Source organism: Pseudonaja textilis, chromosome 15 (assembly GCF_049901715.1).
Source record: "Pseudonaja textilis isolate UNSWEBS1 chromosome 15, rPseTex1.2, whole genome shotgun sequence".
In the NCBI taxonomy this organism is placed as follows: Eukaryota; Metazoa; Chordata; class Lepidosauria; order Squamata; family Elapidae; genus Pseudonaja; species Pseudonaja textilis.
In genome coordinates this window covers 4871917-4886334 of record NC_142004.1, presented here as the reverse complement: position 1 = coordinate 4886334, position 14418 = coordinate 4871917, and the positions used below count along the sequence as shown (strand labels likewise).

General features: G+C 45.4%; 1 protein-coding gene across 1 annotated transcript in view; it reads left to right on the top strand.

Annotated features, from left to right (window-relative positions):
• The window catches only part of MED13L (mediator complex subunit 13L), a 146678-nt gene that overhangs the window by 115824 nt on the left and 16436 nt on the right, over nucleotides 1–14418 (top strand). Inside the window, exons 12-20 of the mRNA XM_026718603.2 lie at nucleotides 385–490; nucleotides 725–849; nucleotides 2158–2257; nucleotides 4309–4529; nucleotides 6289–6494; nucleotides 8107–9053; nucleotides 9512–9691; nucleotides 10558–10781; nucleotides 11553–11745. Coding sequence (XP_026574388.1) covers nucleotides 385–490; nucleotides 725–849; nucleotides 2158–2257; nucleotides 4309–4529; nucleotides 6289–6494; nucleotides 8107–9053; nucleotides 9512–9691; nucleotides 10558–10781; nucleotides 11553–11745 — 2302 coding nt within the window. The remainder of the gene's footprint in view (nucleotides 1–384; nucleotides 491–724; nucleotides 850–2157; nucleotides 2258–4308; nucleotides 4530–6288; nucleotides 6495–8106; nucleotides 9054–9511; nucleotides 9692–10557; nucleotides 10782–11552; nucleotides 11746–14418) is intronic.

The following is a 14418-nucleotide window of genomic DNA, read 5'->3' as shown; positions in this document are numbered from 1 at the left end:
ATATTATTATTAACACGCTCTGATGCTAAGGAGTTCTATGCCCCCTCCCCACCTGAAAAGAATGAATACCGATGGATGCTGGTAGGCAGAGGCAGAATCCACTCCCCCCCCCCCCATATTCTTCCCCCAAAACTAAGCCTGATCACATAGTTTCACAGCCAAGCACAAGTATAGAGCTAGTAGTTCAATACAGATAAGTAGAGTGGAGAGAGGGAGAGAGAGAGAGAGAGAGAGAGAGAGAGAGACAGACAGACAGACAGACAGACAGACAAACAGACAGATAAATGTGCTAAAAGAATTCAAGATCTCTTCCTTCTGATTTTCTTTTGCATTTTCACAGTATTTACCTCAATAACAGTTGGTTAAATTCTTTGTTGACTGCAGCCAGAAGATGGAACTGCGGCTAAAGAGCTGACTTCAGGAGGCCATTCAACCACCATGCCAGATGGGAAAGATGCAATGTCCATCTTCAGTTCTGCACCTAAGACAGGTATGCTGTGGGTGAATTGTCAACAGCCGTCACGAGTCATCCATCCCAAAAGGAGAAAAAGTGGGAGGGTGGTAATGTCCAGTTTACGAATATTTTCCCCCGGGGCGTTACTTTTTGCTGAGTCTCTAATTGGGCATTTTTAAAGACACATTTGGGGATGTGGTTAATGCTCTGTTGTGCTTTCTCACTTCTTGATGTTTTTCTTTTCTTTCCTTCTTCTTCTTCTTCTCCCAGATACACGGCAAGATAATTCGGCTGGCCGAGCTGGTTCTGGTAGCTTAACACAAGTTACTGACTTGGCTCCTTCTCTTCATGATTTGGATAATCTCTTTGATAATTCAGATGAAGATGACCCTGGTGTAAGTTTGTGGTGAACTGTGGTTGATCCTTGGGACAGTGTCCTTTTGACCTTGAATGAGGTTGCAGAGTATGAAATTGTGATAAAAGGTAATATTTGTAGCTCAGGGTTGAACTGTGGGGTCCTTGGTGCTCTCTGAGCTTGGTGATTTTCTTGCAGACATTTCATTACCAAACTAGGTAATATCATCAGTGCACTTATGCAGTTTGGTAATGAAATGTCTGCAAGAAAACAGCCAAACTCAGAGAGCACCAAGGATCCTGCAGTTAGTTCTGTTTCCAATAATATTCCCTATAAAACCAGAATTTTAATCTTTATTTTTTTAGTTGATACGACAAGTTTTATTTCCAAATTCCTTTGACATTTCATAAGCATTAAATACAGGTATTTAACAACCACAACTGGACCAGCAACTCTGTCCCTAAGCAGCACAGTCATTAGCGAAACATCATGTGACCGGGCCTGTCTTATGATGTCAGTTCTGCTATAGCTGCTAAATGAATCATGGTTGTTAAGTATGACATCGCATGACCGTGGCTTGCAAGTTCCTTCCAGCTTCCCTTACTTTCCAGAAGTTGGCTGAGAAGGCTGAACATGGCCATCGCTTTCATAATATGCACCAGCTTCCCACTGCCCGAATCACAACCACATACTGTAGGGACATTGTAATGGCTGTAAGCTTGAGAACCGATCATAAATCTACTTTTTCAGCACTGTCATAAATTTGAGCAGTCGCTGAATGAGGACTGTCATTAATCGAGAACTATCTGTCACATGAAACATTTTCCCAGGGTTAATTTTAGTCTGAAAAAAAAATAAAATAATGTCCTTTCTTAGATCCAACACAAGATTCAAAGTTATTTGCTTTAAGGAATGTAATGTACACGGATAAAATATTGGGCGCAAAGCAGAGAATCTCAAGTTTTGGTGCATCTCCAGTGGCTTGGTTTTGGTCAAGCTGACATCTTTTAGCCCAGCCTACTTTAAAGGGTAAAATTTTGTGAAGGTGGGAAACTTGAGATGTGAACGCTGCATGTATTATTTGATGTTCCTCAAGGAAAGGCGAGCTATAATCAAAATGACAAACAAATGTACAAATAAGAAGGGTAAATTGTGGCCTACAATTTCTTTCCCGGGACTCAGTGAGTAATTGCTGTGAACACCGCACAGGAAGGGCATCTGGCCAGTAAACGCTCAGCTCCATTCAGTCTTCCCGACTCTATCTTGGTGCAAGGAATTACAGGGTCATTAAAAGAAAAAGAAATTATTTGCTTTGTAATATATGTGTATGTTTTAATTGCAAACCTAGGCTGTCTCCCCTCCCCTCCGATCATCAAAATTGCCACCGGTGGGAACAGAAGAGAGGCATCTAAGCAAGGATGCAAGGACAGCAGTTCCTTATCCTCCGAGTAAGTAATTCCAGCATTGTTCCAGATAAAGTATATAACACACCTCTTCCTTTCCCAGACTGAAACCGATCAGTGTTCTTCCTTGTGTTCAAAACTTGTTTGTGCAATATTCTCTTGTAAAAAAAAAAAAAGGACACGGATGGGTCTATTGGAAGAGTTCATATTGATTGACAACTGAGGTGGTTCCAGTTTTGCTTAAACACGCTACAATCTATGGACACCAATCTAATGAAATCAAGCCACTTTTATTTCAGTAATTGATGAGATTCTAAATTTATGTAGGGATGTGGCTCAGTGGCTAAGATGCTGAGCTGGTCGATCAGAAAGATCGGCAGTTTGGCGGTTCGAATCCCTAGCGCTGCGTAACCGAGTGAACTCCTGTTACTTGTCCCAGCTTCTGCCAAACTAGCAGTTCGAAAGCACGTAAACAATGCAAGTAGCAAAATAGGGGCCATTTTGGTGGGAAGGGAACAGCGTTCCGTGCGCCCTTCGGCGTTCTGTCATGCCGGCCACATGACCATGCAGACGTCTTCGGACAGCGCTGGCTCTTCGGCTTTATAACGGAGATGAGCACCGCTCCCAGAGCTGCAAACGACTAGCACGTAGATGCAAGGGGAACCTTTACCTTTTTATATTTATATGTTGATTGGTTGATTGATATAATATGATATAAATAAACCCGAAGCAAAGTGATAATCACAAACAATTAAGAGAAATTAAAGAAGGTGTTTGATCCCAATCAGGAGACAAAATTATTATTATTTTTTAAAAAATCCCACAATGTGCCCATAATAAAAGCTATATCTTGACAAGGGCAGCGTCTTTTCAATACCAGTATTCACGAGGCCATTGGTTTGCCAGCTGATGGGGACAGGATTATTGCCACAGATAATAGCATTCAGGCCAGAGGGAAATGCAATTGTTTTAATTTGAGAATGAATTCATTTAAAAGCTGTCACTTTAAAAGTAGCGGGGTGAAATTGATTGAGGGCAAGAGAAGCCAATGCTTTCTAGCAGAGGCTGTAATTTGTATCTTCATTAAATCTATCAAAATGGAGGGATTAAAACCATCAATTTTCAATGTGTTGCTTCTCGGTATTCCATGAAGAATTGAAGTAAAGCTGAGAAATGTTCACACGGGGCTTTTAAAATTCTCCTTACAGAATTATACAGATTTAACAGTGTTGGAAGGACTCTAAGTCCAACCCCCTGCTTGAGTCGATTAGGTGGGCGGGGTTTGGACTAGATGACCTCCAAGGTCTCTTCCAACTCTGTTAATCTGTTAAAAAAATATGTTCAAGAAAAGTTACTAACATTTTAAGAAACTAAATCTATTTTCTATATATATATATAAAAGCGGAATACCTTCGATGCATCATCGCAAAATCTTCAGAACAGTAAAGTCTACAAACTTGAAATTTGGCACGTAGGTTCCTCTTGGCTTCTAGGTGCTCACTAAGAAAGGATTTTTCGAAATTACCATCAGAGCATTAGTATTTCCTGTATTATTATAATTAACAAGCTCTATAATTATAGATATTATAATTATATTATTATAATTAACATGCGAAGGAGTTCTACTCCCCCTCCCCACCTGAAAAGAAATCTCTTCCAAATGCAAAACCCAAGCTGAGGAGAGGAGTTTCAGTTCAGTTTTAGTTTTACAGTACCAAGCAACTTTAGTTGAGCTAAGCCACACCTAGGCTCCTTGCTGTCTCCTTCTTGCTCACTCAGCAAATACTGCTTCAGTTTCCAAATAGCTCACACTGACAGGATGCTAGCCAGATGAATACCAATGGATGCTGGTGGGCAGAGGCAGAATTTTCCCCCTTATCTTCCTTCCCAAAAACTAAACCCGACCACATACTTTCATAGCGAAGCACGGGTATCGAGTTAGTAAGTACACAAAGGCCTCAGTATCACGTGGGCAACATAGAGAGGCATGCAACTGAGTTCACCTTCCCTAAAGTTTTGCCCTCTTTCCCTCTTTCGGTTTTGTTTCTGCGTGGCTTGATAAAAACTTATTTTAACGCTCAAGCTGCCTTTCCCAGCTGTTGCAGACCTGCAGCGAATGTTCCCCACCCCTCCTTCCTTGGAGCAGCACCCGGCTTTTTCTCCCGTCATGAGCTACAAAGACGGCATCAGCTCGGAGACCGTCACCACCCTGGGGATGATGGAAAGCCCGGTGGTCAACATGATGGCTACTCAACTCACTGAGTTTAAAATGGAAGTGGAAGATGGTGCGGGAAGTCCAAAGCCGGAAGAAGTCAAGGTAATAGATCAAGTCAAGATCATTTCAAGTTTGTATATTGTATATTTTTTATTTTATTTTATTTTATTTTCATTTATATATATCTATCTTTCTAGTGCAATACGCAAAGCCAACTATCTATAGCAATAGCACTTAGACTTATATACTGCTTCACGGTGCTCTACAGCCCTTTCTAAGCAGTTTACAGAGCCAGCCTCTTGCCCCCCAACAGTCTGGATTCCTCATTTTACTGAAAGATGGGAGACTTTTGGTAAGATGGAAGACTGAGTCGACATCGAGCCGGTCAGGATCGAACTGCCGAACCTGCAGTCAACCGACAGTCAGCAGAAGTAGCCTGCAGTACTGCACTTTAACCACTGTGTCACCGCGGCTCTCTTTTATACAGTGTGAAAAGGCTGAAATATTTTCAGGCTATGTGCTAGATAAATACATCTGGTTCGATGTACGTTGTAAATTCTTTAGTCATCAAACTCTCATACCTCTGGGTGGCTAATACAAGGAAAAGCCTCACTTTGCAATAATCTGCAGTTACGTAGTGATGAATGTTTAGTCTAGCTGCAGTATTAAATGTAGGTTGCTCCACCAAATGTTCTGCTTTGCTGCAGATCTTCGTGACTCCCTGTATTTAGGCATTCCCCCTCCTTTCACATACAACGGATTCCTTTTCCAAGGTGTGCAATTTTTTTTTAGATATAACGCAGTCTTCCTTTCTCCAGCTGTTTATTTTATTCATTGCCTTCATTTGCTACCCAAGCCTCTGTTTCTCACCTCTCTGGATGTGGACAAGACAAATCTACAGTGATTATATGCCCCAGTGATCACATATTTGCTCATTCGATCCGAAAAAATTCCAACTGCCTCTGATAGAAAGGGAGGGGAAGAGGGAGCCCCCAATCATGCAATGATGTCATTTTCATGTCTTTTATTATGCTTCATTAAAGCAAGAGGAAGCTAGATATGAAATTGGTTTTTTTTAAAAACTGATCTTTGTCTCTCTATCTCGTTCTTTCTGTTTCATTTTTCATCTGTTTCACCTCTCTATCTCTCCATCTGTCCATCTCTCCTGTGTCTCATCTCTCTCTCTGTCTCCCTCCCTCCCTCCCTCCCTGTCTCTCTCTCTCTCTCCTATTTGACCTCTCCTGACTGTCTCATTTTTCTCTTTTTTCTCTCTCTGTCTCTCCCCATGTCCATCGCTTCTATCTCATCTCTCTATCTACCTCTCCTGATTTCTCTCTCTCTTTTTTCCCTCTCTCTCCATCTCTCCTCTCTATCTCTCCTATCTCATCTCTCTATCTACCTCTCCTAATTTCTTTTCTCTCTCTGTTCTCTCTCTCCCTTCCCATCTGTCCATCTCTCCTATTTATCTCTCCTACCTCATCTCTCTATCTACCTCTTCTGTCTGATTTCTCTCTCTTTTTTCTCTTTCTGTCTCCCCATGTCCACCTCCCCTATCTATCTCTCCTATCTCCTCTCTCTTTCTGTCTCTCCATCTCTCCTGTCTGCCTGATCTCTCTCTGTCTCTCTCCCCATCTGTTCATCTCTCCTAACTACCCTTTCCTATCTCATCTCTCTATCTCTCCTGCCTGATCTCTCTCTCCCCATCTGTCCATCTCTCCTCTGTATCCTATTTCATCTCTATATCATTATTTCATCTTCATCTCTATCTCATTATTTCTCCTGTCTGTCTGTCTTCCCTTGCCTATTTAATGCGCCATCCATCCATCCATCCATGACAAACCTTGCCCCTCCTTTTCTGCAGGACTTTTCCTTCGTGCACAAGGCATCCATGTTCCAGCCCTTTATGGGTTCTTCCATGTTTGCCCCGTTGAAGATGCTCCCCAGCCAGTGCCTGCTCCCACTGAAAATCCCCGAGGCCTGCGTCTATCGGCCTTCGTGGGCCATTCCTCCCAAAATCGAGCAGCTTCCTTTGCCGCCTGCAGCCGCTTTCATCCGAGATGGTTACAAGTAAGTACAGCGAGGAAACGTGTTTTCAAACCGGCTCTTTCTCAGCTCTCTTTCTTGTTTATTTCTCAAGAGAATCCCGACCCTATCCATTCCTTCCCCCTCCTCTCTTCTCTTCCTCTTCTTCTTTTTTAAATCAGCGGTCCCCAGCTTTGCAGGTTGCCAGCCCAGCTTGGGGGATCGAGGTGCAGAGGGGAAAGGGGCTGCCGTTTGAGTAGAACTGCACACACGTATGTGTGCTGCAGTGGTGGGATTCAAAGTTGTTGTTTTTTTTTTACTAACAGTTCAGTGGGCGTGGCTTGGTGGGCTTTGTTACGATATGTACAGAATAACCCTTGAGTAACAAGGATATGCACATGGAAACGTTTATGAGAGTAGTTATGAATAATTATTCAGCCACACTCAGATACACTAAATTGAGTTAAAGTTTACTTTAAGAAATAGCACAGTCCAATAAACAGTCGAGGTCATATACGTTTTACAGTCCAATTACAAAATCTTCTATCCAATTACAAAGTCTTCTTACTGGTTGCCTTTGTCATTTACAGTAAACAAAGATATCAAAGTATAAGCACAGCTTAGATAGCAATAGAATGTCAGAGAGACAGAATGTCAGAGAAAGCAAGCTATGATCTCTAGCTCCCTCTTATGGTCATTCGCAGTATAATCAACCAGTCGGAATCAATACAGTGATTTTGTCTGAAAGCTACAAACATACATTGTTGGTTTATATATTGCCAACCCAACTAATTGTTGGACAGATTCCTAACAGGGTTGGTATGGCTTGTTGGGTGTGGCTTGGGTGGGCATGGCAGAGGAAGGATACTGCAAAATCTCCATTCCCTCCCCACTCCGGGGATAAGGTTACTGCAAAATCCCAAAGTCTGAGCTGATTATTAATTGCTGGCATTTACTGGGATAAAAATCTTTTTATTTCTGATGTAATCCAGAGTCTGTTACTGCAAGTCCTTCTGCCAAGGAGTTGATTGCTAATCAAAGCTTCTAGGTCATCTTTTCTTGCTTCCTTACGGGACTCCAAAGTCTTTCGGTTTTACCTTTCTGAATCTACACAATGTTCTCTCCCCACTCCCCCGTTCTCTGTTTCCTGTCTCTATTTAATTAGCACAACTAAATGTGCAGGTTTCTGTTCTTTCATCAAAGGAACAATTGTCATAAGGAGCACATTTTAAGGAAGATACTTGTATTCGGAATTTTTTGTTCTTATTAATTATTTGATTTGTGTTAGCCACAGATCTCATTTAAGCAACTCTGGGTGACCCACAACAGGTCTTCCTCCTCCTCCTCCTCCTCCCCCTCCTCCTTGCAAACCCCACTCCCTTCCAGTACTGATGACATAACCTAGTTGAGTCATGAAACGTCTGGAAGAAAACAGCCAAGCTCAGAGAGCATCAAGGACACCCCCAGTTCAACCCTGAGCTTCAAATATTCTCCTCTGGTTGATAATTCGGTTGTTCATACCTTGTGCCAATGCCGAAAGAAACGCATTGGCTACTTCCAGGTTGCCTAGCACGTCGTCCATTCCGAAGTCAGCGCTTTAAGGACTCTTGTCCGAAATGCCGCTCGCAAATAACAGCTTCTCTTCCTCTGCTTGTAGCAACATCCCCAGCGTCGGAAGCCTGGCCGATCAAGACTACCTTCAAATGAACACTCCGCAAATGAGCACTCCGGTCACGCTAAACAGCGCCGCGCCTGCCAGTAACAGCGGGGCGGGGGTCTTGCCGTCCCCGGCCACCCCTCGCTTTTCCGTCCCAACCCCACGCACACCCAGGACTCCCCGGACTCCCAGAGGCGGGGGCACAGCCAGCGGGCAAGGATCGGTCAAATACGACAGCACAGACCAAGGTTCTCCCGCTTCCACACCCTCCACCACCCGGCCCCTCAACTCCGTGGAGCCCGGCACCGTCCTGCCCATCCTGGAAGCCCACAGCCTCTACGTCATGCTCATCCTCTCCGACTCCGTGCTGAACATCTTCAAGGACAGCAATTTCGACAGCTGCTGCATTTGTGCCTGCAACATGAACATCAAGGGTGCCGACGTCGGGCTCTACATCCCCGACTCGTCGAAAGAGGACCAATACCGCTGCACCTGTGGGTTCAGCGCAATCATGAATCGCAAACTAGGGTACAACTCGGGCCTCTTCATCGAGGACGAGTTAGACATTTTCGGCAGGACTTCAGACATCGGCCAAGTGGCCGAAAGGAGGCTGATGATGTGCCAGAACCCCTTAATCCCCCAGCTGGGAGAAGGCGGCAAAAGGTCCCAGGAGCCCCCCGTGAGCCTCCTCCTCCTCCTTCAAAATCAGCACACCCAACCTTTCACCTCCCTGAGCTGCTTGGACTACATGTCCGTCACAAGTCGGCCGACGCTCTCTTACGCCAGCTGGAGCTACGACCGGGTTCAGGCAGAGAGCCACGACTCGTGGAACGAGTGCTTCAACGCCCTGGAGCAAGGCCGCCAGTACGTGGACAACCCCACGGGTGGGAAAGTGGATGAAGCTCTGGTCCGAAGTGCTACCGTTCACTCCTGGCCTCACAGCAACGGTAAGAAGCTTCCTTTGGTTTTTGAACACTTTATTTGGAATGCAATATCTTTATTTCCCCACAAACCCCCCCAGAGACGTCTGTCTCTGGCAGAGAAGCCAGGGCTTTACGGCCCCCTCTAAGCAGTTTACAGAGTCAACCTCTTGCCCCCAACAATCTGGGTCCTCATTTTACCCACCTCAGAAGGATGGAAGGCTGAGTCAACCTGGAGCCGGTCAGGATCGAACTGCTGGCAACGGGCAGAGTCAGCCTGCAATATTCCATTCTAACCATTGTGCCACCAAGCTATTAGGATGCAGAAATAGAGCCGGGTTTCTCAGGAATGTTGAACCTTTAAATCTTTATGAAATATCAATACTGTACTAGTGAGGATGATATATATATATGTGTATATATATATTCGCCACTCATGACACGGTTGTGCTGTGTGTGTGTCTGTGTGTGTGTTTTTCTCCCAGTCCTGGACATCAGCATGCTTTCCTCCCAAGATGTGGTGCGCATGCTTCTCTCCCTCCAGCCTTTCCTGCAAGATGCCATCCAGAAGAAGAGGACCGGCAGGACCTGGGAGAACATCCAGCATGTTCAAGGGCCCCTCACCTGGCAGCAGTTCCATAAAATGGCAGGACGGGGAACTTACGGTAGGGTTGGCTCAAGAAAAGGAGTTTATATAAAGCCAGAGCAGTAGCCCTTAGACTTCTATACCGCTTCCCAGTGCTCCGAAGCCCTCTCTAAGCGGTTTTACAGAGTCAGCCTCTTGCGAACCCCAACCATCTCGTTTTACCGACCGCGGAAGGATGGAAGGCTGAGTCAGCTTTGAGCCAGTCAGGATCGAACAGTGGGCAGAGCAGTCTACAATAATGCGTTCAGATAGATAGATAGATAGATAGATAGATAGATAGATAGATAGATAGAGGGATGGATGGATGGAAGGAAGGAAGGAAGGAGGGAGAGAGCAATAGCACTTATATGCCACTTTACAATGCTTTACAGCCCGCTCTAAGCAGTTTACAGAGTCATCCTCTTGCCCCTAACAATCTGGGTCATCATTTTACCAACCTTGGAAGCTTGGGAGGCTGAGTCGACCTTGAGCCGGTCAGAATTGAATTCCACACTGTGGGCAGAGTCAGCCTGCAATACTGCACTTTAACCCCTGTGGAAGGAGGGAGGGAGGAAGGAAGGAAGGAAGGAAGGAAAATAGCTACAGCACTTAGTGGTTTCATAGTGCTTTTACAGCCCTCTCTAAGCGGTTTATAGTCAGCCTCTTGCCCCCCAACCATCTGGGTCCTCAGAAGGATGGGAGGCTGAGTCAACCTGGAGCTGGTCAGGCTCAAAGTCCCATCTTTAGGGAGAAAGGTCGTCAAACTCAACACCTGTCTCGCTTAGCAACAGGAATGTTGGCCCTAAGGTTGTAAGTTGAGGACTACATGTAGCCATCCTTGGGAGATGCTCAACCTCCCAGTTTTCACAGCTACTCAAGAATCCCAATGTCCCTTTTGACCTTTAGGTTCTGAAGAGTCGCCTGAGCCTCTTCCGATACCCACCTTGTTGGTTGGCTATGACAAGGACTTCCTGACAATCTCTCCGTTCTCCCTGCCATTCTGGGAGAGGCTGCTGTTGGATCCTTACGGGGGTCACCGGGATGTCGCCTACATTGTGGTGTGTCCAGAAAATGAGGCCTTGCTTGACGGAGCCAAAACTTTCTTCAGGGACTTAAGCGCCGTATATGAGGTGGGTGACCCTCTCCCCTCCCCTTCTCCTCCTTCCTTCCTTCCTTCCTTCCTTCCTTCCTTCCTTCCTTCCTTCTCTTCTTTTCTCTTATCTCCTCTCCATCCTTTCTTCCTTCCTTCTCCTCTCCTCTCCCCACACTCCTTCCTTCCTTCCTTCCTTCCTTCCTTCCTTCCTTCCTTCCTTCCTTCCTTCCTTCCTTTTCTCCTCTTCTCTCCTCTCTCTTCCACCCACCTTCCTTCCTCCCTTCCTTCTCCTCTTCTCTTCTCTCCTCTCCTCTTCTCTTCTCTCCTCTCCTCTTCTTTCCTCTCTTCTCTCTTCTCTTCTCTTCTCTTCTCTTCTCTTCTCTTCTCTTCTCTTCTCTTCTCTTCTCTTCTCTCCTCTCCCCTTCCTTCCTTCCTTCCTTCCTTCCTTCCTTCCTTCCTTCCTTCTCTTTTCCTCTCCTCTCCTCTCCTTCACCCACCTTCCTTCCTCCCTCCCCAAATATTTCTGCCATTACAAAAAGTTTAGTCTTTGCTGTTACATGCTGGCTAATGTAGTATCCCATCTGGGACGTAGTGGCACCTAAGCCTCACTGAAATAATAGGAAACTTCCTTCCCCCTCCTTCCTTTCTGCAGGTAAGCAACGCACCATCCATGGCCCTGAATTGGAACAGAGGGAAAGAGAGAGTTACGATTTTATTCCCAGTCTGCGGGATGCACAGGTGGCTAATTGCTCTGTTGTGCAGTCCACTCGCACCTCTGACCTGGCTGTTTTTCTCCCTGTGCTGTTAGATGTGTCGGCTTGGTCAACACAAACCAATCTCTAAAGTGTTGCATGATGGGATCATGCGCGTGGGAAAGACGGTGGCCCAGAAGCTGGCGGATGAGCTGGTGAGCGACTGGTTCAACCCACCCTGGGGCAACGAAGACTGTGACAATCATTCCAGGCTCAAACTTTATGCGCAAGTTTGTCGTCACCACCTAGGTAAGATGGGTGATTAGCAAGGTTCGTTCGTTCATTCATTCATTCATTCATTCATTCATTCATTCATTCATTCATTCATGTGTTCCGCTCATTCCTTCGGCTTGCTTCAGTTATTTATTGTGCTGTCCAAAGTTGTGATAACCAACATCTTGACTTGGAACCAGAAGCAGATTAGCTACCAGTGCAGCTCATGTAACAGAATACAGAATAACGGATTTGGGAGGGTCCTTGGAGGTCTTCTAGTCCAACCCCTTGCTCAAGGAAGAAGCCCTTTACCATTCTAGACAAATGGCTGTCCAGTCTCTTCTTGAAAACCTCCAGTGATGCAGCACCCACAACTGCCATAACAGTGGTGTTACACATGCCACCCTCCTGGCCGGCAGAATTATCCATGCCGCTGCATTCTGGACCAATTGTAGCTCCCAAATAGTCAGGGGCGTGGCCAGCCAGAACTTACTAACGGTTTGGCGACTCACGCCAAATCCTTGCTACCGGTTCATCCGATGCAGTGCGGACTGGCTGAATACCCACCACTGACCTGAAAGCAGGACAAAAAAAAATAACAGGTGGAAGTTTTAACAAAGAGAGATGGAAGCTAGAACGAAGGAGAAATTTCCTAACAGTGAGAACACTTAATCGGTGGAACCACTTGCCTCCAGAAGTTGTGAATGCTCCAACACTGGAAGTTTTCTAGAAGAGATTGGACAACCATTTGTTGGGAACGGTACATAGAGGCTCTTCCTCGGTCAGAGGGTTGGAGTAGAAGACCTCCAAGGTCCCTTTTAGCCCTGTGGTTCTATGTTTTATGTCCTGGCAAAGTCTTACCAACGCGATACTTTGCTGACGAAACCTCTCCCGCCACCACTGGGTTTGAACTGCCTTGCGATCGCTGCAGAAATTAAAACAAACCACCAGCTAGTTCAAATGAGAACAATGCAAGCCTGAACTGTCTTAATAGCGATCGTGGAAAATAAATTGCAAGACAAACCAAACCGAATAACAACCCTTTAAATCGTTTCAAGTAATTGAAAGTAAAAGAAATTAAAACGATTAGCCAAATACTCTCTGGAAGCGTTGCATCTTCTGGAGCTTAGCTGAATCTTAGGAGGGATTAAGCAAGTCGTTAATTCTTATTCTAGAACGGAAACGGAGAAACAGCCCCTCCTGGTGGCCGTTTCCTTAATCACAAAAATGGAATTTACAAAAGGGGGGGAGAAAAGGGGGGGGGAATCAACCCTTTCTCAAAAGAAGTGTTGGAAACATAGATGTGTTTTAAGAGGATTGGGGGTGGGGTGGCGGATATAACCTTTTTTTAAAATGTAATGTTAAAAGAGCGACGGATAGAACATTTAAAAAAATAGGTTCGGGGGGGGGGAATAAAAGTAAGAGCGCAGAAAAGAGAAATGAAGAAAAGAGAAAAATAGGAAAAAAAAAAAAGACTAGCAGTGGGAAGTCCACTCTTCTTCCCCTTTGCTTTTTTCCCCTCCTACTCTTCAAAAGTACTTGATAAATATTTGCAATTTGAAAACCAGAATGGTCTAGTGCTTAAGGCAGCAGGATAGAAACAGGGTGTCTGTGAGTTCTAGTCCTGCCTTAGGTAGGAAAGCCGGCTGGATGGCTTTGGATCAATCACCAGGAGACTGGGAGTTCTAGTTTCACCTTAACCATGAAAACCAGCCAAGTGACTTTGGGTCAGTTACCAGGTGTCTGTGAGTTCTAGTTTCGCCTTAGCCATGAAAGCCGGCTGAATGACTTTGAATCAATCACCAGGAGACTGGGAGTTCTAGTTTCACCCTAGCCATGAAAGCCGGCTGAATGACTTTGGGTCTATCACCAGAAGACTGGGAGTTCTAGTTTCACCTTAACCATGAAAGCCAGCCAAGTGACTTTGGGTCAGTTACCAGGTGTCTGTGAGTTCTAGTTTCGCCTTAGCCATGAAAGCCAGCCAAGTGACTTTGGGTCAGTTACCAGGTGTCTGTGAGTTCTAGTTTCGCCTTAGCCATGAAAGCCAGCTGAATGACTTTGAATCAATCACCAGGAGACTGGGAGTTCTAGTTTCACCCTAGCCATGAAAGCCAGCTGAATGACTTTAGGTCTATCACCAGGAGACTGGGAGTTCTAGTTTCGCCTTAGCCATGAAAACCAGCCAAGTGACTTTGGGTCAGTTACCAGGTGTCTGTGAGTTCTAGTTTCACCTTAACCATGAAAGCCAGCCAAGTGACTTTGGGTCAGTTACCAGGTGTCTGTGAGTTCTAGTTTCGCCTTAGCCATGAAAGCCAGCCAAGTGACTTTGGGTCAGTTACCAGGTGTCTGTGAGTTCTAGTTTCGCCTTAGCCATGAAAGCCAGCCAAGTGACTTTGGGTCAGTTACCAGGTGTCTGTGAGTTCTAGTTTCGCCTTAGCCATGAAAGCCAGCTGAATGACTTTGAATCAATCACCAGGAGACTGGGAGTTCTAGTTTCACCCTAGCCATGAAAACCAGCTGAATGACTTTGGGTCTATCACCAGAAGACTGGGAGTTCTAGTTTCGCCTTAGCCATGAAAGCCAGCCAAGTGACTTTGGGTCAGTTACCAGGTGTCTGTGAGTCCAGCTGAGTGACTTTAGGCCAGTCATTTTCTTCTCGGCCCACCTCACCTCACAGTCTCTTTGTTGTGGGGACAATAGGAGGAGGGA